General features: G+C 42.2%; 2 protein-coding genes across 8 annotated transcripts in view; one reads left to right on the forward strand and one right to left on the reverse strand.

The window, feature by feature from the left end:
• Window positions 1–24,197, forward strand: part of CCDC146 (coiled-coil domain containing 146) — a 123,080-nt gene that overhangs the window by 61,033 nt on the left and 37,850 nt on the right. For 4 of the 6 annotated variants that reach the window (XM_057422550.1, XM_057422552.1, XM_057422553.1 and 1 more), the window contains 2 exons: window positions 476–613; window positions 1,953–2,201. In XM_057422550.1, the coding sequence (XP_057278533.1) occupies window positions 476–613; window positions 1,953–2,201 (387 nt within the window). Of the gene's footprint in view, window positions 1–475; window positions 614–1,952; window positions 2,202–3,333; window positions 3,687–24,197 lie in introns of those variants that run through there. The other 2 variants (XM_057422556.1, XM_057422551.1) reach the window with 2 other exon arrangements.
• Window positions 4,289–24,197, reverse strand: part of GSAP (gamma-secretase activating protein) — a 46,612-nt gene continuing 26,703 nt past the window's right edge. For both annotated transcript variants that reach the window (XM_057422558.1, XM_057422557.1), the window contains 13 exons: window positions 23,765–23,818; window positions 19,805–19,930; window positions 19,328–19,383; window positions 18,886–18,917; window positions 17,292–17,353; window positions 15,589–15,684; window positions 11,203–11,273; window positions 10,545–10,639; window positions 9,289–9,408; window positions 8,263–8,324; window positions 6,280–6,384; window positions 6,048–6,141; window positions 4,289–5,023 (listed from right to left, as the gene is read on the reverse strand). In XM_057422558.1, coding sequence (XP_057278541.1) covers window positions 4,923–5,023; window positions 6,048–6,141; window positions 6,280–6,384; window positions 8,263–8,324; window positions 9,289–9,408; window positions 10,545–10,639; window positions 11,203–11,273; window positions 15,589–15,684; window positions 17,292–17,353; window positions 18,886–18,917; window positions 19,328–19,383; window positions 19,805–19,930; window positions 23,765–23,818 — 1,074 coding nt within the window. In that variant the 3' untranslated portion in view covers window positions 4,289–4,922. The remainder of the gene's footprint in view (window positions 5,024–6,047; window positions 6,142–6,279; window positions 6,385–8,262; window positions 8,325–9,288; window positions 9,409–10,544; window positions 10,640–11,202; window positions 11,274–15,588; window positions 15,685–17,291; window positions 17,354–18,885; window positions 18,918–19,327; window positions 19,384–19,804; window positions 19,931–23,764; window positions 23,819–24,197) is intronic.

Here is a 24,197-nt window from a genome sequence, read left to right on the forward strand (position 1 = left end):
CTTACTTTCTACTTCTTAAGTAGAAAAATGGTACTTTTTAACTTCTTAGTGTTTGGAGCCTATACTTAATTTCTTTTTATTAACAGCAGGAGGGAAAAGGTATTCAAAGCAAGAGCTGAAACCACCTCACTATGGTGTGACTCAAGGAACTGGAAGATTAAAAATTATAGATATATCACTAGGAAAAAAAAAGCATTGCTTGTAAGAAAACCACAGCAAGGCTGTAATAATGCTGCTGAATCCCCCTGCCCCTCAAGAGGACCTGGTCTGGTACTGAAGAACTCACAGTAACCAACTGAACCAACTTGGGGTGATAGCTGGCAGGGAGGGTAAAAATTCTGGAGATAGCTGGTGGTGAAGTGATGACTTATGGCTGTTCACCAGTATTATTCCAGCAGCTCTCAAAGCAATCACACCTTGTGCTGCACCTTCCCCTCTCGTTTACCTTCTCCCTGCCTCATTCTTCCCGCTGCAGCTGGAGATGGAGCTGGTGCAGAAGGAGGAGAAGTTGCTGGAGACAGATCTTCTCTACGAGCACCTTTCCCGGCTGCTGAGCAGAGTCCATGCCGCAGCAGAGGACAGGAAGAAGGACACGCTGCTGATAGCTAAGAAGGTAAGAAGGGTACTACGCGCCCGCGTGCCGGCCTACACTAAATGGAGCAGTATTTGGGCAAGAAGTAAGATGACTCACTTGTGAGTTACAAAAGCAGCTGGAAACACAGACAGGCAAATCATGTTAGCCTTCAGAACATACAGATGTGTAGCAGTGATGGAAATACAGACATACCAAAACCATTAGGTGAGTGTACTTGCTTTTTGAAAGCTGCACCACCAGTAGCACCTTTCAGCAAGATACAGGATTAGTTCTTTCTCAGGTAATATCCTCCTTTTGCACATGCACTTAACAGCCTTGCCATAGCAAACACGTCAAAGCCAAAATATCAAGAGCCAGGTGGATTCTACTCCAACACACAAAACCAAAAACTCAGTATCTGGCTCAGTTTCTTTGTTATTTAGGCAGGGAGAACTACACAGGAAAGAAAACTCATTTTCAGCAGTTACTTTTATATAATTACAGCTATTTCCTTTTAACTGCCTACAATACTGGTTGGGGAAGAGCAACAAATCCTCTTCCCCCCACCTCCTTAAAAAAAAAAAGCTGAAAAGAAGAGTAGAACTCAGTGAAAGACAAAAAAAAATGTTGAGTAATTCATGTAAAACAAGGCCAAGGTTGATCGTTTTTTTTCCTTAGGTGTTAGATTTGGGACTCAGAAAGGCACAAAACACATCTTCATCATAAAGCTTTAATTTTCCACAGAGAAACAACTTGACTGTTATTTGGGTTTGTGAAATCATGGCTATGGGATAATAAACCACTGTAAAACCAGCAGCGTGCCGGAAGTTAGACTCAAAAGTGCTCCAATTCTCCCAATTCCCTATTAGTCACTTAAAAAAGAGTATGTTTCTTTGGGGGAGTGTTGTTTAAATCCTCTCCAGTCAGACTCAGTGATTCCTGTCCCTTTCCTGTTCTGTTCACTCCCCTGCCAAAGAGAACTTCCCCACTGTGTCCACATTATCACTCAATTACCTTGTAAGGATCAGGCTTATTGCACCCTTATTACAAAGTTAATTGTGCATAAACTCAATGAGCATCTGGGTACCAGGCTTATGAGGGCAGCGGGAGCTGTGCTGCTCAGCTGGAAAGGGCAGGAGGTAATTACACACTTGCTTCTCTGTATCCTGTAGCAGAGTCAATGCTGCCGGTTACTGTGGTTCCAGATGCACACAGAAACACACTGCCTGTTGCATTAAGTCATTTTCAGCATAGAGCTGGTTCCTAAAACCTTATCTGGTTGGACTTGGTGTCACATACCTAACACTTACCTGAGTGTCCTGCCCAGCAAGTGTCTTTAGGGAAGCCCTAAAGAAAATGCAATTGTTATTTATTCCAGACAAATGACACGAAGAAGAAGATAAAGGCAAGAACTCAGAAGATGATGGCTCTTGTTGCAGAGTTATCCATGCAGCAAGAGCTTGCCATTAAACTCCAGCAGGAAGTGAGAGACAAGGAGCAATTTTTGATGATTGTTTCATCAAGGATAGATGAAGGCCTTCCCCCTCCTGAAGAAATAGAGAACGAGTGTTTGAAGATACTACGCAATGAGAAGATGCAAAAAGAAGCAGCTGAAGCCAGAGCTAAAGTAAGTTTTTGCCACACATTGCAATTAATGTCTTTTCACTGCTCTAGCTTGTCTTTTGGAAAGAGCTGTTCTCGCTTGCTGCGTAACCTGTTGCTGCCAAACACAGAGCTCCAGGACCCTGGAGATGATGGCACAGGCAGAGATAACTACTGAAATGGTACACTGCAGTCCGGCAACACCACTTAGAACTGGCCCTTGAATCTTAGGGAGAGAATGCACTAAAAGGAAAACACACCTTCAGTTATTAAAGTAATTTGTGAGATCCTGTTGAGGGCTGAAGGGTGCATCCTGTGTTCCACTTGTTTGTTTTCAAGGTAAAGCTGCAGAAGGTGGGGTTGGGCTTCAGGAAAAACAAATTTTGTGTCTTCCACACACCAGAGGCAGTGAACATCAGACGAGAAGGAGCGAGAAACCAGACTGCTGGGCAAGGCACTGAGGGGAGGCAGGGCAGTGTAGCAAACAGTGCTTCAAACTGTACCCTGCTGGGTACTTTCCCTCTGTGGCTGAGACCATCAGTGATCCCAAAGAAGAAAAAGCAGTAGCAAGGAGAGATGTGCATATAGAGGGAACTCTTGCTGATGGGAAATTAGCTTTCCTGTATGACTCATTTAGTTATCACTGCAAGGGACCTGAAAGGTGCACAAAGCTGGGAGAGGAACACACTGTGCATACACTAATAAGAACCTGAACTCACACAGAAGTGCTGCAGTAAAACTGGGTTTAGGATTATTGTCATTAACTCTGTCATTAACACTTCTCATGCTATGATTCGGTTTCCTTTCAGTGCTGTGGATACAGCAGTAACTGTATGCAGGTATGTCAGTGTAAATAAAGCCATTTTGAAGCACCAAAACTATCATCTTGTTCCCAAGATGTTCTGTGACACTCCCTACAAGTTTTAACAATCTGTTTTCTTCACAAATAACAAAAGCATTAAAGGCTCAAACTGCTTAGTATTTGAAAGGACAAACTCACATCTACGTAGTCAGTAACTCATGCTTTTCTTCCAGTCCCCCTCTGGGCATCCTGGTTTGCTAAGGATTAGACAAGGCACTTCCTCTGTGAGGCATCCTGTACACTGGCTGAAGAGAGCACCGCAGTGTAAAGTACATAACCCCTGTTTGTTCCACAGCACACTGCAGAAGAGGGACAAGCCGCAGCACCCGGCTACATCCGCACAACAGCCGAGCCACGGCCCACCGCCTACATCCCCGATGACGAGCACAGCCTCCCGCTGCCGCGGCCCTATGGTGCTCTGGCTCCCTTCAAACCAACTGAGCCTGGGGCAAACAGGAGGCACTTCAGGAAACCTGTGGTGAAGCCAATCCAAGTCTGAACAGGCAGCACCTGAGGCAGCAGAGACCATCGCTGGCTGCTGCATCTCAAGGGTCAACAGCATTTGCACTACACTGAAAGCATGTCTGTTGTCATTCAGCCAAATTGAATACTGACCACAAAGTAGCTGTTAATGTCAAAAGCACAGTGACTCCATGCCGTGGTTTAAACCGTGTCGGCAAGTCAGCCACACAGTCCGCTTCCTCACTCCCCCCACCTCTCTCCAACACCACCACCACCCCCCTCCCACCCCCGCTCCCAGAGGGACGGGGAGGAGAATCGAAAGAGCGTAACTCCCACGGGTTGAGATAAGAACAGTCCAGTAACTAAGGTATAACACAAACCACTGCTGCTACCACCAATAATAATGATGAGGGAAATAACAAGGGAAGAGAATACAATACCAACCCGTCGATACCAAGCCTGACCAAGCAGTGAGCCATTCTCTGTTGGGATGATGTTTGGGGGGAAGTCAGGACCAGTCAGTGGTGACCTGAAGGCATCTAGTTGGTGCACTGTAAAAGTATTACACAGCAGGCAACAGCATACAATTGAGTTCATTGGCTGTTTTCCCCTAAAATCAAATCCCCCTGAGGTACACATCGAACTTCCCCATCTTCCCGCATTACCCACCAAGTATATCCGGGTCCCTGAGCAAAAGCAATCCCACGAGTGGGTCTGCCTTTACCTGAAGCAGGAATAACCCAGACTGTCTTCTTAACAAACGAACGAACAAACAACAGAACCATGTCTCGTGCCCTCTAAAGAGATTATATTTTGTGCTAATTATAAAACTGAATATATTAGAACCCAAGTCCAAAGACAGCAGTACCGTAAGGTAACACACGACCACCACGAGGGCTGAACACGTCATTACTGATGTGTTATATACAAGAACTGATTTATCATTTGTTATTCTTACCTGCTTTACATAATCACACCAAGAAATAGTTTTATTCATCTAAATGAGTAAACAATTACTGGTCTCTTGTTATGGTACAAGATAACTGGACTACCTTTCACAGGATTGTCTAGCTGGTTAAGATAACCGACACTGATATCAATTTTCACAGCATGTTTTGATACCCGCTGTAGTTCCACTGACTGACCACTTCAAAGCGAAACAACAGACATATTTCAAACCTAGGCTTGTGTCAGATGCATTTCTGTAAGGTGTATCTCAAAGTCAGTAATTGCACCATTAATACATTGGACCAAACACTGCTTTGAATAGTTTACGTCCATAACGGTGGCTACCCAAAACTGCAGGTGACCTGGGAAACAACGTGACATTTAAGTTTCAAAGAAAAAACTGATCGCACACTTGCTTCTGTGTGAGTACTTCTGATGAGAACCACAGCTGGGCAGCCTTCAACAGGGGCGACTTCAGGAATATTTGAGACCCAGAAGCGTCATGGTGTGTTTGAGTGCTGTTTCCTCCACAAATCTTACGTTGACGTGGTCTTGTTTCTCATGTGGCTGCACACCTAGAGAAGCATCAGGAGAGAGTCAGTATTTACTGTCATTAAGTGCTGTCATACACTCAGCCCTGCAGTCGGTTATAAACACCATCAACAACAGATGAGGTAATAGGTGGAACTGTGCTTTCACTTACACAGAATACCTACAGCTTTCAGTGAGCTGTTTGGATGCTCACCATGGCAAAAAAAAACCCTGTCAGTGTGGTTAAGTAAATGATAACCCATAGAGAGCAAAGCTAGCGCTCCTCTGGGGCTGCTAGGGATTTCCACAAGAATTCTACACAGGAGATCTAAAAGAAGATTTAAGCACAGTGGCCATGTTAGTGCTAGTACGTAACAAGGACCAGAGCACATTCCCATATACTTGTAACTCTTTCCTTCCCAAAGAGGAATATGAATATATCCATACATGGACAATCTTATTTTACCCTGTAGATCCTTATCCTGACCTTATTTTGCTTATTAGTACAGGCACAGCCAGCAACTCCAAACAGCACAGTGCTTCCCTTAGCACACCTTGCTTTTTCAGTAGAATTCAAAATCTTCAGATGCTGATGTTCACTGTCTGAAACAAGTGCCCAAACCAACTGTATTTCACAAACAGGAACAGCTTTGAGATGAAAATATTACTTCAGAGCACCTCCTATTTTAGCAGTGTGGGTGCTCGTTTCTGAGGTGGCAGATCTGATCTGGGCTGCCTCTTAACCACCAGACTGTATAAACAAGGAACAAGCCCTTCTCCCCATCTGAACACAGAATAACAGCTACCACCATAGAATACTGTGCATGAACCACGATTCACTATGCGTGTTCTCAAAAATGCAAGTTTGCCAACTGGATCCAACACACAGAGGATGTGCAGTGAAGAAGCCTCCTGACAATTCCTATCAGCAGAAAGACAACCAAACCTACATGTCCAGGCATCACTGCAGTTGTAGAACTCGGTTATGTCAATAGAGGCAGGGTACTGCCAAGTGTGATCATCAAAAGTAACAATTACTGGTCTTCCAAAGTACAGAATTAACGTTACCTTGATTCTCTATCTCTGCCAACATACTGGTCAGGTAGTTAAGTGGCAAAAACTCTACAGGGACCGAGAGTCTCTCAGGGACAAACCTGACACACTGTAAGGGAGAATATATCAGGTTAATTCAGAGTTGCACAGTACCAAGTTTCAGTGTTACCTCCAGTGTGCTGTAGTTTACAGAAAGGTCAGGAACCTCAACAATGTCAAAGCAAAGGATTAAAGAATGTGCTCTCACCTGCCTGTTCTCCAGCTTCTCAAGCAAGAGCTTCACATATTTCTGTGCCATTAAGTTAGCATTGATTGGATGATTCCAAACCTGTCGGACTTTCTGACCAAAAGCCTAGTAAGCAAAAACAAACCCCCAAACCTGAGAACATAAACATGGAACAGGGGAAACTTGGGAGGGGGAAAGGGAGGGAAAAACCCAAAACAAATCCAAGCTATAACACAGATGCTTTGCTTTTGGACAGTGATGACAGAAGCTAAGAGATCACTTTTAGCCATGGGGCCTTTCTTTTACAAGCAGTAACTAAGAGGTTACAACATGCTCTCAAAATGTGGGAAACAACCCAGACCTTGCTACTTGGTACCCATGGAGCTACACAGTAAGTTTCTATCAATTGGTGTGTCTCATTACCTCTGTCTCACTTTGCATGTGCACTTAAACATTAATAGGTGCTTAAAATGACTGTTTATCCTTTACTGTGACTCTCTGGCTTAGATCCAGTCTTCTCCCAAAGAACATCACCGATGCCCCATTCTTCAGTGCTCCTTCAGAATGGGGCTTCTTGGGCTCAGCCTAAGGAACGCTACAAAAGCAGAATGCCAACAAGGATAGATACTAGGAACATAGGTTGCATCCCAATATTTAGGACCTCATCCTGGGAATGGATAACACTGATTCCCATTCCCAAAGGCAAAAGAGACTCAAACCCAGATGTCCCAAAGCTTCTAATCCTAACCAATGAGCAAACAAATATGAACACACTGTGAAATGAGCTCCACCTTCTGCGAGTTTCCCTATCTAAATCTTTTTTTCCCATATTACTTTCAGCTGTATCACAATACAGACTACTGAAAGAGTTCATGTACAGTTTCAATGGTGCTTGAATACTTGCTTTTGATGCCACTGAAGTCATCTACTGAATTCTGCCTGCTCAAAATAGCCCAAGTCACCCCAAAGTGTCCTTTCTGGCAAACAAACTATCCTCTGCATTTTTTCCCAAAGCTGCAAATAGATACAATGGGGCACTGAGTCCACTGTGCATATGTTAACAAGCAGTACATGTCCCCTACAGCACTCAGCTCAGCCTTTGGCAGCAAAGCATGGCTGGAACGGTGCTCTCAGCCCACCAGGCCTGGGGCTGGCAGCTCAGAGAGGCCCCACACTGACCCCAGCTCATCCACCCCTGCCCAAAACAAGACACAGAGGACAAGGAACCTCCTGTGGAGCTCTCCTTCCCCACCCCTTCTCAAAACTGCTGCCAAATAAAGAAGCCCTTGTTTGAGGAAAATCAAAGTGGCACTTCTGGGCATGTGAACTATATGGACAGCCCATAATAAGCAAACAATAAGTAACTTATGTTGAGAAAAGCCTGTTCTACAGCAAGGCCCTCCCCAAGGGGGAATCCCTGGTGTTCATCTGCTCACTGCCATGTCGTGCCTCCTCTGCAGCACTGTGGTGTGCACCGGGAGAAAAAGTGGAAAAGGAGAAGTCAGTTTCCCATTCTGTTGGAACTTTTAATGGAGCACGAGGAATTAGTTCTGAGTCACCTCAGCAGTAGGTGAGATGGGAGATTTCACAGAAGGGGAGATGTTGTAATTGAATCCCACCACAGTGCTGCGGTACAATCACATTTTACAGCTTTTACTGTACCAGCTTTTGAATACATTTGATTCAACGTGTAAAACCAAATGCTGAGGTCATGCGTGAGAAAGGCATTTGCAGATGCTAAAAACCACAAACCCCCTCATAAATCCTCTTTAAACCCCATTAACCCCCTATTGCTTTATGCACAACAGAGTCAGTCTTGTCTGACTCCTGCAGGGTACTGGAGACACTGTAACACACTATGGACAAATGTGCAGTTTAAGTTACCAGGGTACCCTGCAGGTCACAAGCAGCAGACAGAGGTTCCATCACCTTGATCCTATGCACAGGGAGGAGCTGCCTATGAGCTCCAAAATCCAAGAAACAACATCCAAAATCATTAGTTACCTCGGGAAGCCTCATGACAATACTGAACTTCAGCTTTTCGTTCTTCTCGGTGTCGTCCAGATCTACAAGACAAACACAAATAAACCAAAACCCCACATGACTAAAACTTTCACTGAAGGCATTCTGAAAACACATCTGTAATGAAATGAAAATGTTAATTTTAAATAAGGGCTAACAGGAGTGTCAGTCATGTTTATATCATTTACATAAACATTTTTCTGTGTATTTGTATGTAACTTCACCCTTTTATGTAACAGTATATTCTGTATTTATACAATAATTCCAGTGTGTTTTGACTATGTAGAACTCCCCATATTTATATTTATTTTATCAAGAACAGGCACAGATTCAGACAGCATATTGTGTGAACATATTTTCTTGAACAGTGGAGAAATAGCCCATTACAAGGGAACGTGGCTGCGGCTATGATGAAAAGCATTACTGTTGGAGTATCTGTTCCTGTTCGTGCTGCATCCTGGGAAACAGGCTACAGTTTCCTCTTCCTCCCTTCTGATCTAGAAAAGGCAATTGGATCATAAGACTCATAGAATAGTTTGGGTTGGAAAGGCTCTTTAAAGGCCATGAAGTCCAGCCCCCCTGCAATAAGCAAGGACATCTTCAACAGCTCCATAATCTTCCCTGGCACTGAGGTCAGACAGATGGGTCTGCTCCTCTTGCTCTAAACACAATTAAAGCAAAAACTGAGGACTGGATAGCACACTAACCTCCTTAAACATAGGTGTGCACTTCCACAGAGTCACAGAAATCCCCAAACAAATTATATGGTGATCTTCAGTATTCGCTTTCATAGAAGTCCCAAGAGGAAAAACTATAAACTGATATTCTCTCCAAACAGGTATTTCTTTGTCTGCTATGGAAAATTTTCAGCTACAGTGCTCACTAAAACAACACTGAGAATAGCAGAGTCTCCTGGGTGGTAAACACTGTTTCTGCATTTGAATGGCTGAAGGGACAATACTCCAGTTAGCTGGCTGGGAACAAATGAACACATGAAACTCACTGTACCTTTCAGCAATTTCCTGACACAGGTTTCTGTCAAATGCAAGACTCCATTATCAATGTAGTGCAGGAGGGTGTGCAGAGGAAGACATCGAACACCAAGCCCCAAGTGCAGAGTGTGAAAACCTGTGAAAGAGAAACCAACTTGTTTGGTACAACAATACCTATTGTTTTCCTAAGTCTGTATTAGAGACTGGAATTACTGTAGGTAAAACCACCAATCTCTCCTTAACTTCTGACTGCTGCTGGTTGGTGAGGAATCAGTTTATCAAAGTCATGTAGTCTTATTTAGGCATCATTTAAGTCCTCTCAAGTACAGTCCTGTTAGAAAGAGGAAAGCCAAGAGGACTGAAAACAGTCATGACAGTCATGCACAGTCATTAAACATCTCCAGGCTGTTGCCTTGTATCTGAATTGTTCTATTATTTTGACTTTTATCTCCCTCTTTCCTCCTAATTAATCAAAACCTGAGGCCTCAGTATGTGGCTGCCCCTCACACATTCCCACACACGGTGTTAAGTTTCTTATTTAACATCAGGCAGATGATGGTCTTGTCATCAGTTGACACCATTACATGGCAGTATTCATGCCCCCACAGTGCAAGTCTGAAGGACAACCTCAAACCACAAGCAGCTTCAAAGACTGAAGACAGATCAGGAAATCCAAACTTGAAAGATTCAAACTGAATAATAAAGCATTAAGAAGCCTTTCCCTAACAGAAATAAGCTCATGCTTTGAAAATACTCTAAGGGATTATGAGGAGCTCTAGGAAATGAAAGTGCTATCAAGAACAGCACTTCCATCAAGGCTGGAGGTAATCCTTTCACAGCATAGAACTGAAAAACATTATCAGGGCAACAGCATGAGAGAAACCATTCTCTTTTTGCCCCAGGATAGGATTTTCCCTTGCAGCCCTTGATACTAAAGTCTAGTTTGTCTAAGTATATTCTTTTCTTTTAAAAGGAAAGTCTAAACCTTCGTTCTAAGCTGAGACTATGCCCAAGCATTCCAGCAGAAGCTGAAAACAGAATTAAACCTTTATTTAGAGACAACCTTTGTTGTTTCTATTCATAGTAACTATTCAGTTTTCTTTCATTACACTTGTGTGTGTTTATGGACAGTCTTCCCCTTTGTAACTGTTTTGAATAGATTTCAATACTGCCAAGGCTAATTTGACACGTGCTGCAACTTGTGCTCTTCTGGGAGGAATTCCTAGCACTGCTCTCCTCACTTACCATTAAAAGGCAAAACGCAAGACTTACCAGGAGGTAAAGGCAAGCACATGCCATTTGCAGCTTCCAGAATCCGACTCATGATGTGGAACACTGCAAACTCTCCCGCACTTCCTCTCTCATTGCTGTATTTAACAAAGCAGCAACACATTAGGAACCCGAAATGCCCACACTCTCATGGAGATATGGGTATGTTGTGGTACTACATGTACACTTTGGTTGAGCTTCCATGAGATACTATCTTGTCTACTCAGGTGTCTGTCACCTAGCAGCACTAGCTGTTCAGTGTTGACACACACAGTCTCTGTGGTGTCCCCTTCCTCCTCCCCTCATTCCTACCTATTTGCAAGTCTCAGCAGTAGCTGGTATTAACAGCAACAGGTGAAATATTCTGAGTGCTAGTGTAAGTGATCTGGCTTTTATAGGCATTTAACACCCACTGCCCCTCTTCAGACCACTGAGAATTCAGCAACTTTGCACTCCAGCTGTATAACAGCCTATACGATTAACACTACTGTTGGCTCAGAGAGGGGTAGCAGGCTCATTAAGAGGAATACATGACAGTCATACTGACATTCACAGTAGAGTAAGTGCCGACTGTTCAAGCAAGTAGTGTTGTTGAAGACCAAAACTAATACGCCCATATTTTAAAAGGCAGGCTGAAAACATTAACAAATTACTTGCTCACAAGCAGAAGATGCAGGAATGAAGATGGTGTCTTCTCCAAACTTCTTTCATTATTTGATGCACCAGATTCAGCTGCAATGAAAAAGAGAAGACAGAATGTTTCTAGGAGCCTGTGTACAGCAGGTACCTGGCCTTCACTCACTTCACACACCAGTTTACATTCAAAACTCCTCAGGAGGCTAAGACTCCAGTATTTATCTTTGGGTTGTTTTTTTCCCTAGGGACACAAAATGTAAAATTGGTAAAAATTTGAACTGTACCTGAATTGCCTTTTTTAAAAGTTTAAATTAAGTGCTCCCAGTTCATTAAAGCATTGTGCAAGACATACAGGATCTTAACACACTGTGCTTCTTGGGGATCAACTGATCTCACGCACTTACATCAATTTCTCAAAGATCTGTTTCCCATGAAAGCAAAAACTGCATGTCCCATTTGGCAAGGAAAGGTCCCAAGGGCCCAGACAAAACTGGATGGTGCTGAAGACAGCAAAATACTCAGTTTGCTGAGAAAAGTCTGCTGGAGAAATCACCAATGTAGTCCTGGCAAGGAAGAAAGGTGAGACAAGCAAATGCCTTTCCTCTACCAAGTCCTTTTTTATCCTTAGTGAAGTAAAACAATCCTTCAGCCCATACTTTTGCTTCTTTGTGCTCCCTGCACAGACTGTCAGCATAAAAAAGCCATAAGCCCTGCTCTCACTTGGGCCTTCTAAGCTTCTTCAGCTGACAGAGAGAAACCATATGAGAGAGTTGAACTAGCTTCCTCGAGCCAGCCCCTCATGGTTGTCATGTGTAACCACTTCTGTATCTCAGTAACAGAACTGAGACACTTCCTCTACCCCTTTTATCTCTGGACCTCAAAGTGCAGTAATCAATCTGTCCCAGGGAACTCTCAGGAAGCAAGTCTGACCCCTCTTTAGCAGAGAGGTGTCATGAGAAGTTACAAACCCCTTTTCCCTCACCAAGATGTCCAGAATCCAGGAATCCTTTTTCCCCCACTTTCTTTTCTCCTCATAGGCCCTGCCCCCTCCAACCTCTAACTTGTCCCAGGCTCTAAGCAAGAGACAAACAGGACAGACAGGAGAGGTTTCTATGCAAAGGCAAGAATGGAAATACTGATCTTCAGTTGCTCCTCAGTGCTTTTCACTGTACTTTGGCCAGAAGGTCTACAAGGTAGCACCTTCTCCCTCCATGACTTCACCCAGCCTTGTGTGGCTATCTGATACAGAATAACCACTTAATACTTTCCATCTTCAGGCTTCCTGGATGCAGTGGAAAGCTAGAGTTTAATCTCTCTGGAGTATGGCAAATTTTCCCCACTCATTTTCCAAGAAATGAGTGATTTCCAGTTTTCAGAGAAGGGTCACAACAACTGCACATGCTGCTGGAATGACTTTCATCTCCAGCCAGCACACAGGGTGCAGCTAAGACCTCTGCATGAGGAGCTACAGCTGGGTTTGAAGATCAGTGTTGAGGTGAAGGGAAGGTTCTTACAGACTCTGAAGTCACCCTTATTATTTGTGCTACATTGTTTTCATGGGTGTGATACTCCAGAATCAGTATTCTGTGCCTAACAATACAGCAAACTACAGCTTTCAGAGGGTATAGAAAGATGGCAACTTCCTAAATCACAGTCAACATACTTAAACCTTAAATATAGGCATGCTTGTGACCAGACACCCTCATCAACCCACTTTGGACATCAGCATCTACCATGGACATCAAACACAATACATACAGAAAGAGAAGTCATGACTCAAACTTTTTCCAGTACATAACATACGACTTAATGTGCATGAGAGAAAGGAGACATCATCTGGTTTATACAGGCAGCACAGGCAGCTTCCTTGCCAAGGCCAGCAGCAGGTCTCTTGGGAACCAAGAGCCTGACCTACAGCTTCACAGCCAAGCCATTTTCCACTTAGTAACAAAGACGTACAAAACGAGTGTTTTCTGTGCAAGTATCAGAAACCATTTCCCTTGGAGCGCTCTAAATTAGAATACCTGGCCAGCAGCAAGACAGTGCATGCAGTAGGGCCTAGGCTGACATTTGCAAAGAAGCTGCCACCCTGAAACATCTACATTTTCAGGCATTGATGCTGAGTAGCCTGAAGTTCCACTACAATCATTTGGAGCCACAAATGCTCAGCTCCTGTGGATGCTTCTACAGTAAAGACATGGAAGCAGCCAAAGAAAAGAATCAGCAGCAAAAGAGAAAAGGGAGTGAGACACAGACTTGCTTCCTTCCAGATCCTCTCCTGGGCAGGGCATACAAAGCAGTCCTGAGGAAATTAAAATCTAAATGGTGTCTGTCTTCTATACCTCCGCAGTTGAGACTACATCAGATGACAGCCAGCCACAGACATCAGTGAAAAAGGTGCAGCCACTGCAGCAGCTTTCAGAGCAATTTCAACAGTTTCTGCCGAGGCTGCCTGTTCACTCTGCCTCCCCTTCCACTTGCTGTCAGGGCAGCAAATATCATGCTGCTTCTGTAAGTTATTTCCCCCCTTTCCTGCCCCACTGAAACGAATAGAGAGAAACAGACATGGAGTAAAGTTAAGGTTAAGTGACTGCAGAAGAAAGAGAGAATATGGTCACACAAACAACCACTGGAGGCAAGGGGGCATGGGGACTGGTACCCAGGCATGCTCAGGCTCTGCAGACTCCTGGGCACACAAGGGAAATCCCACCGAGACATTTCATTCACACTTCCCCATGTTACTTCTCTGTATACAAACACACACAGCTCTCTGACACCAACCAGCCATTCCGTTGTTTTACAAGGAGCTATCAATGCTCCCAATGTGTTGGCTCCTTTGACTTCAGCTGCAATTGATTCACACAGTGGCTACACACCATGGAGCCCTATTCTTAGCCACTCCTTTGCTCTTGAATGTAATAAAATATTTTATGACAGCAAACAAGAAGGCAAGTAATTTCAAGTCTCTGCGTGTTTCACTAGTCGGTAGCTCAGCTACATGTTGATGATGCTACAGAAAACTGTCAGAAGACCCAAAACAATTCTTTCCCCTGAAGATCTTCCAAACATCTAAGCTACAGGAAAATTTAAGATGCAAGAGTTTCTGATTAGGATGAGGAGAAACATAACTCTAACAACGAAAGCGCTGCTGAAGATTCCCGAACTGCACCTGAGATGCACCAGCCAGAGGGCAGGAGCAATTTTGTAAGACACATTATCTTTGCCTGTAGCAGCTTTTCCAAGAATGAGAAGACTGTAAATTGAGTTGAAAGAATTCTTAATTTTAGTGATGCTAAAAAAAAAATAACTAATTCTGATAGTTTGCTGCTGGGGAGGGCTGAGACTTGTTTTCATTGTAAGATTTAGTCTGCAATAATTTAGTCTTGCAGATCAAGGCCATGCAGGCATTTTTGTGTCTTTTATCTCAGTTTATATCATGAATGAACAAATGGTAACTGGAAAGTGAACAGAAGGAGAACAAACATTCCACTTGTATTTTTTTTCAGCACTGTTTGCAGGTACAGAGCTTTGGTCCATGCCGTGCTGTTCCTATTTTAATCATCCTCTGATGGCACTTTCATTATTCAAGATATGCAGCAATGTATTCTACACCAAACAAAATGGATCTAAAGACCATTCTTTCAACTTTCAGGAGGAGTTCACATTTCCACTTCTGTGAGTAGACCATATTTGTACAAGCTGTAAAGGGAACTGTTTCTCCTGTATTCTGAGTGACCAATTGTCCTGGGTTTAACAGTAGCAGTCAATTTTTTCTCCTTCTTAGTAGCTGGTGCAGCATTGTGTTTTTACTTTCAGCCTGGGAATAGAGCTGATACGGAATCAACCATCCTCTGCTACCACCAATGATAATAATGATAAGAGAAAATAACAAGGGAAGAGCATACAATACCACCCTCCGAAACAAGCTCAACCCCCAAAGAGAGCCTGTGCCCTTCCGGGTAACTCCCAGTTACCTCACTGGACATGACGTGCTGTGGTATGGAATACCTCTTTGGCTAGCTTGGGTCGGGTGTCCTGTCTCTGCTTCCTCCCAGCCTCCCCTCCTCCCTGGCAGAGCATGAGACTCACAAAGTCCTTGGTCAGAGTAAACATTACACAGCAACAATTAAAAACATGGGTGTTATCAGCTCTATTCCCAGGCTGAAAGTCAAAACACAACTCTGCACCAGCTACTAAGACGGAGAAAAAATTGACTGCTACTGCTGAACCCAGGACACCAATACAACTTTTTTTAAGTATTATTTCCTTTATCAATATATATACTATTAAGCAGCAGAGTTGACCATCTTAAAAGCAATCTCCTCCCACCAAATACATGCTACATACACAATACCTTACCCTCCAACAAATACACACTTGCTCACAATAGTGACTATGAAATCAAACTAACCAGGTTTGCGACGTAATCCAAAACTATTTGGTCAATCTTCTTTTTTCCTACATACTGCATATGTCTCATAAGGTGATCCTTTAGCTGAGCGACCATCTAGGAAGAAAAAGACAACAACTCAGTGTCCTTGGGCGTCTTCTGAAAGATGGGAAAGGCTCAGCAGGTGCAAGGCCTGATCAAGCGACATTAGCACAACAAAATGTTTCCCTGTTACAAAACCCCAGTTCAGAGTGAGATCCCAAGCTCAGTACAATCTCACCAGATTCAACAGCAGATGTGAATATTCAGAATGGTTACTGGTGCAAATTCAGCAAAATGAGTATTAAGTTGAACTTTCAATGACACTGAAGAGAAAAAGGTTACAGTTCTTGTGTCTCTCTGGGCCAAGCCAAGGAAACACGGTGTCATAGTTTAAACCCAGCACGTAACCCCGTTATTACTTAGAAATTGCTTCTACAGGGTCAAAGACAGATTTTAACGTGAACACAGAACCCTAAGCATGTAAGTATTCATTACATACAAATAAACCTGAGGGATTTTATGACAGAGAAGACTCGCACAACTAGCAGTAATAGCCAAGAACCCAAGAACCTGAGTGATTAATGGCAACTGCAGGTTAAACATTAATTGTAAAGTCTTTAAAATAAGGTGCTTGTTATCATATAGCCTGTGCCACTCCCTACACTCTCCTTTCTGAAACATTCTCTGGCCTCATGTAACTTTGGATTGCAGCTCAAGTCTGTGCTGGTTCTTTGCTGAGAATTACTATGAAGTGTTATTTGTTTCATAGCTCAGAGTAAAACTGAGGCAAGCAAAAACTTCTTACTCAAGGAGTTACCAAGTAAATTGATCTCAGTGTGCCAGGGCAGCAATACAGGTATTAGGAAAGCACAGATAAAGGACAGCAGTGGCCTGCTGTTTGGATCTGTGTGAATCAGATGCAGGGAATGAATGTAGAGAAGCTTCAGAGATTGAGGCAGAACTTGGAAACAAGGGGACAAGAATGCAAAGAATGAAAATTCGCCTTAAGATTTGAGCAGACAGAACAATGTTGACATGCTCTTTATAGATGCAGTGCTGAGACTCCCTGTGCATGCTGAAGACTTTTATTTGGGTTTAGTAAGAAGAGAAAAAGAGATTAGCAAAGATGTGTATTTAGACAGAGGGAGGACAGGTAGGGATTTGAGATTGGATTTACTACCCAGAAGCATAAGGATGGTAGAACCTTTAGAGAGAAATCATCAGTGAAAACAGTGCAAAAGAGGAAGGGACCTCAGAACAGCCATAGAAGGAAAAGGAGACAGTAAAAAGGGTGTTAGATTGAAGTACAAGATCTGTGATCTTCTCTTTGAGGAAAGTAGCAGGTGGGAAATTCACTTATACATGTTTCAAGGATGTAAAGTAGTCCAAAAACAACAGAGAGATGAACTCCAGGAGGATGCAATAACACTTTCTAGGCAAAGACAAGTTGTACTGGGAAAATTAATTTTGAAAATTCAACTTTCCATTGCTGATTTTCCCCTATGACCTGTTAAGATGATATTATGACATCATGACTATGAACTCTGAAACTTAAGAAATACCATGTTTGTCCCATAGCTACTCTGAGTGAGCTTCCACTCAGCACTGCAACTCATAAGCTTACTCTTTACATTTGTTGAGGCTGTGCGTCCTCTAGTGCACACTGTGACAAAAGCACATACCAGTCCCATTAGTAATTGTTGCTGATAATCTTCCTCTTGAAAGAGAGGTACTAGCCTTTCCTCTGAAATAAACAGAGCAAGAATCATTCAAGGATATGATGCTACAGAAATCCCATGAGACTTCAACCAGCTTCAAAAGTACTCAGAAACATAAACAAACAGAAGTTACGGTTTGATCTACTCACAAAATTAAGACAGTGAAGAATCAAGGACAGGAGAAGGGAACTGAGGAATGGAAAATAACCCTGTTATTTGCCATCTTCTCACTCAAGTGCTTAACACCGGGGAACACACCACTTTACACTTCATTTGCATTAACTGTTCTTTGATATTTAAGTAAGAGTATCACAGTGTGATGATTCAGTAAAGAGGCACCAAGGACCTTCCGGTAACACCAGTGCAAATGTGTAGACTATTTAGATCTTGTCATTTACAAACAACACGCTAAAAACAGCTGCGTGGTTTTCCAAGGAAATGGCTAGACAGAAAGTAAATAACCCACAGAATCACCTCCCACTTTCCTGGTTCTCTCCCATGGTCTGCCTGCTTCTGTTATTCAGACTTGCAGACCACTATGTAAAAGAACACAACTTTTCTAACTAAATGGAAGGTGGTTATAGTATCTACTGAAATTTAATACCCTGTATTTCCTAATCAGTACTTCCTGTCTACTAAAAAAGGAAGAAAAACAATTTCCTATTTCATCATGTAGCATAAGTCAACATTTTAGAGACCCCAGTTCCGGATTTTTACAAGGTCTTCCCAGCCATCTTTGCTCACATGGAAATACATTTACTCCACCACTTAGCAGCACAAAGACCTGGGTTGCTTGATTTTAAAAGACTTGCAGACAAATCTACAGGGAAGATACACTGTCTAGCAATAGTTTAACATATGACTTCTTTATCAATGGAAAACATGAACCTGAGGCTCACAAAGTTCATACAAGCCCCCTCGAAGTCAGATCCCATGGCAACAACCAGCAGTGGTGCAGATGACTGGTGTCAGGGGCTGGAAATGAATGCACTGAAAATTCTTTGCAATGAAAGGAGTGAGCAGCACTTCAGCATAATTCTGTGGCACACAGAGGCCACTGATGTGTGAACAGCAGGAACATAATTTAATACTAAATTCAGTTTTACTTATTTGTGACAGAGGAATTGCACATTGCAAATCCTCCTTCTCCCAGGGAAATTCATTATGTCTGCTTCTTCTACACCATCATTTTTCACCAGCCATAATCTCTTACTGTACATAAGCTCTGGAGTTGCAAAGGATTCTAAAAGGACAAAACTCAACAATAACATGGCATCATTGATACCCTTCTCCAGGAGAAAAAAGCCTGAAGAAGAAATCCTTTGGCAGAGAAAGTTTTGATCCAATATGAAGTAGAAACTTTTTTTTCCAAGGGTTTCCTAGTCAGTGTAGGATCCTATTGCAAATGTCAGAGAGAAAGTGTTCCTCGAATTTAGTAACTCAGATTCTTCAGTACTGAAAACACACACTGCCATTTACTTTCAGCCAACAACAGCTAGATGGAAATATTCCAGCAAACCTTACAGCTAAGGCCTACATCAAGACAAGTTTTACTTACCAGAATCCCAAGTGTTCAGATGAGAAAGCACCCTGGGGTTTGAAACAAAGGTCAGCATGTTTCATATGCATTACTCTGAAGGATTGCATAAGGCTATTAAAACACTTAAATGATACTTTGATCTTTCAAAGACAGCTAAAGAAATCCAAGAACTGTACATGTGAATGCACTTGGTAAAGATATTACATAGCATTAAAAAAAATTCTATCTGCATAAGAATAAATCTTCACATCTACCATACATTTCCTATCTCTAGAGGCCTGGATAGTTAAGATCACACTGTAGTGCTTATAAGGATTCCAATAATTGATTTTCAGGTGGATAATCTTATTTGAAGTACAATATCTAACCAGCTACCTCATCAATGTAAATGGAATATTAAATCCTTCAACACATTTCAACAAAATAAGGAAAGGTGAATACAACAGAAAACAGAACCTACTTTCTGGCATTTTCAAAAATGTTCCTCAAATAGGCCGTGGTGGGTCTCTCCTCTCTCTGATTGTAAACAAACAGAAATCCCCAGATGATCAGAGCAGAAGGCAAATTAAAATACTCCCCCATAAAATGAAGATGGGACATTAAGCTGGTTTTCCTTTTGAATGGAAATAATGCAGTGGGGCTTCAACACACCTTCCAAACACCCATCCCCATAGGTGCTCACATTAACAGATATGACAATACAGGTACGTGCAAGCTCTGCTTTTGTTTAGTTTCTCGTATTATTTTAACAGAGCATGACTTATAGGCAACTACTTGACTGCAAGTCTCTTCACTTCCCATGATCAGATAGAGTCCCATTTCTTTATCCTCAATGTAAAAACAGACAACTCTTCCATGTTCAGCTTTAAAATACCCACTTCAGAGGCAGCTCTGGAGACTGTTTCAGTGCATGCATATATCAGCGATGCATATTTACCTCTTCTGAAAGCTTGCGCCATTCCCTCCGGAGCACATTATTGTGGTAATGCAAGTGTGGCTCTGCATACTTCACACTCTCCAAGTTTGAGCTGAGTTTCTTCCAGAAGTCTTTGGAGTTTTGGAACTGCAAAGTATTGCAGGGAAAGCATGAACACAGGCTGCACCATCCCGTGATTGGAAAGAACTGTGATTAAGGTAGCTTTGTAACAATCCAAGTGAATAAAGTTAAAAGAAAAGCAGTTACACTATTTTTTCCCAGTACTTTTACTTCCTTGATTTGATGGCAGGGGTAGCACTTACTCAAACCTGAGCTCAAAATTTGGTGAATGTAATACAGATAAAGGGATCCTAAGTTGGCAAAATTAGTCACCTGGAAGAAATGAGTACTTCTAGGTTATAGTTCATCTGATCTGTTTCACATGTTTGGGATGGGAAGAACTGTACCTCAGACTACACTGGCCATGGTGTTTAGACTTCCACTGATGGCAGAAGGAGCCTTAGGCAAATGACTTAAATGTAAATGTTTCTATTCAGTCAAATGAATCCCATTATGGGTTTCTAATAGTTCCAAATAGAGGAACACTGTCATGACGCCAGCAACTACAGGCTGCTACTATTTCCAAGCTGCTTTAATACTTACATTGCAAACATCCATTTGCCAACCTCAAGTAAGAGTTCTCATCGCAGAAAAGAAACAAAATACAAACATTTCTATAGCTGTTCTAAAGCTTTTGACTCTAAGCTGAAATTTAAACTCAGCTGTGATCACACAGGAGGAAAAAAAAACAAATACACATTGGTTTCCTGGGCTAGTTCTTGGACTGGGTATAAAGATTCGAAGCCACTCTTTATAAGGGGGGCTGACGTGATCATTGCTGAGGAAGAGATAAGATTAAGGCAATTAATTTGGACACTTTTAAGAAACAAGATGGTACTACCTGTTCTTGCCCTTCTTTATATATATTTGCTTCCCAACACAGATACTACAGTAGGGACACTTGAAACAAGAAAGAGTCTGAGTTCACAGTATCTTGCATTAGCATGTTGAATTTTGCTCTCTCCCCCTGGTTTTCCACAATGACAGTAACTTTAGAAGCAAATTTCAGAAGCCTTTAAAACCACTTCCTACTATAAACTACAATTTGCCAAGGAAAATAAATTGCATGGACTCAATCCTGCCACCCGCTTCCCTCTTGCTGCCAGTGCTGGTTGTCGCTTTATTATTGTAGCTGCAGCAGAGAAAAATAAACCTTGTTTTTGCTTCATGTTAGTTATATTTAGCAGCTGGAAACTAGGAGTGCATATGGCACCATATGTTCACCCTGCTGGAGCTAACTAACAAGATCTACAACTTAACTACTGCAGTAAGTTGCCTAAATGTTACCAGTACCAGTAAGACAAATATAAAGAATAAAGCGTAAGGGTATCATCTAGTGACCAATCTAGGCAACTGCAACAGCATCACCCCTGCAAAAGTGAGCTCAGGACATACTGGATTTTGAGGCAGCAGGGAAGCAAGACAGCAAGCTTGCTTCATATATTGAATCTGTGACAGGAAGTGGTGGACTTCAGAACTAAAAGCAGGCACCACTGAAAACCCGCAGGGTATTAGATCTCATTAAAAAGTTTAAAATAAAGTATTATTTTAATCAAATCTATAATTTCTTGAGGATCATCAGGGCAAGGACAAGAAAGAGAAGGCTTCTTCATCTTAGGTGGTGTTTATTTTGCATACACTTCTACAGAGTCAGGAATCAACAGCTAAGCACAAATACCCAGAAGATGTTATATTACCCCAAGTCAAAACAAGGCCTTACCAGGTTGCAATCCATGAAAAGCTCCCACACAGCCTTTTATAAGCAATGTTTTTAAGACAAAGAAAGCTCTCTGCTATATCCCTCTGAAAGGATGCAGGGTGACAGTGACCTTTAAGAGGCACATGTCCCCTCTGGGGAACTGTAGAGCTATGTATCTCCAGCAGTGAAGGTATTTGGAAAGCTGTGTAACTAACTACATAGCTGCACAGGCAGCTTCTCCTTAAGAACACCACTTTGTCTCCCCAGTGGCTCAGCACAGCATGCGGCAGAGACTGCCTCTTCCTGTGCTGATCTCTCCGACAACTGCTCACACCACACATTTTCACTCTTCTCATGGACATTCTCCTATTTACTTCCCTTCTTCCTCCTGCCCCTTCTTTCTCCCCTTCTGATCAAGCTTTTTTGCACCCTGAAGGGATTTGGTTTCTGTGTTTAAAAATGGAACTAAAAATAAAAATCAGACTCACTAAATCTGCAATCCTTATGTAAAGCTTTATGACCATTGGACAGACTACTCCCCCTTTCCCACAGACTCTCTCAATATTTTCTCTTACTGAACAGGAATTTTGTGATTAAAATACACCTGTTACCCAAATAGCACAATTTTTTTTGTGAATATGGACATAGCCTTCCCAAAGGCTCTCAACGATTCATGGACTTAAGAACTCCAAACTCAAAGCAACAATTCATCACTGTTTGTGTGAAATGCCATAAAATCTTTGCAAAAGAAATCCTACTTGTAAGCCCAATCTGTCACCAGATGTCAACAACATGCACGACCTGAAACACAAACAACTGAACTTGAGCCGTGGTGGGTTTGTGTCACTGGAGTGGTACAAAGCAGGCAGAGCACTAAACCTTACCCTGTGTATTATCATCTTTGTCCTCACTCAAGAGTCAGAGCAACTTGCAGTCAAAAGTAGCAGGAAATATTTGTCTTTAGTTCAACTCTGACCTTTTCAATCTGTTTAGGTTTCAGACAGAAAATAGGAAATGAGTTCCACAATCAGGAAGTATAGCTGCTAAAGGCATGTGCCCCCAGGGGCTTGAGGTTCAATCTCAGACAAATTAAAGGGCTCCTAACTTTGACCTCAGTGAATTACAGCAATTATCTAGCAACAAATTTTCTCAAGATCCGATTTTCCCAGGTGTCCCAGCTCTCAGGGCAGCCTTCCCAAGCAGAGCATGCAAAGCCCGATTCCCTCACAGCAGTCATGTGAATGTGTAGCACAGCTGTGACGCAGAGCAAGGGAGTTGTTGGTCATTTCACTGATTTTAAATGATTTCATGAACGGTGAAGCTTTATGAGCTAATCATAAGCACTGGGGAGGAAACAGACTCTCACCTCTTCTAAGTGCTACATAAAACAATATTGTCATGTATCCAGAGTCTACACCCATGTGGAGCTGGCACTGTTGCATTCAAGCTCTGACTCTTCGCATTAGCCCTCCACAACAAACTGCTTTGTTAGAAGCCTCTTTGAGATTTTGCAGGGGAATACCTAGGAAAGTTTCAAGTGTTTCTCTAGACTGAAGCTGGAAGTGTAGAATGGAAGATGCGAAGAATCACCCACGTTGTTTTCAATGGAAAGAACAATTTCCACCCAAACAGCATGTGCTCTCCCCATTCAGCTCACTGGCTTTTCCAAGCTGTGCAGGAATCTCTAGATTTAGCTTAGCTGACCAAAGCCCTGACGTCACTGCAATCACAGGATGCTCTGGACAAAACAAAGTGAGAGGGTCATGTACCTATGGCAGCACAATGAAATGTTCCTCCAAGGAGGGACACATAGAAATCCTACACATCTGTTGTGCCAAGTTTACCTCCAGCTAATGAGGTCACAAAATGAAGAACTATTTCTTAAGTAGAACTAATTATTCAAGGATCTTCCCTGTTGAATTGGAGAAGTCGCCTCAAAAATGGGGGAAAAAAATACATCTTTGACCTAGCAAATATCTGCCTGAATAACTGATACATTAGTAAATGCATAAGCCCTTTCAAACAAGGCAATTTCCTGTTCAGCCCTGTGTTTGGATAGGGCTGTGGGGACACTGCTTCAAAGTATTTAGCACACCCCCACCCCACAAAAAAAAAAAAGCTCCTAATAGCAAATACAAATGTGGTTTTATACTGGAACTTACCTCTAACACAGGCAGAGGAATAATGTCTGTTGCACATGTTACTCCAGGGATAATCTATAAATACAGACAAATTATAAGAATATTCATAATTTAGCAAAAACATGGGCCTCTCTGGGTATCTAAGTGAATCTCCACTGCTTCCTTTGTGAAACTAGCTAAAAAGAAACACTGAAGTGTTTCATTCATCTCATTTAAAAAAAAGGTAATGCATTAGAACAGTGTCAGAGCAATTAAAATGAGTTATTTGCTCTAACTGTAGCATCTTGCCTAAAGTTATTTTACTTCTGCAAACTTACTCATTAATCTTCAATCTATTGATAGTGTTTGTCTTGGAAATAACTGCATGATTTTCCTGGTTAAATATATTCTGTATTCATTATAAACCTCATACGACAAGCAGTAAATTAAACCTCATTGTGAAAACAGACAGATT

This window comes from Pezoporus wallicus, unplaced genomic scaffold, assembly GCF_028554395.1.
Source record: "Pezoporus wallicus isolate ANWC-B61680 ecotype Strahan unplaced genomic scaffold, APGP_CSIRO_Pwel_v1 contig_3058, whole genome shotgun sequence".
NCBI classification, from domain to species: Eukaryota; Metazoa; Chordata; class Aves; order Psittaciformes; family Psittacidae; genus Pezoporus; species Pezoporus wallicus.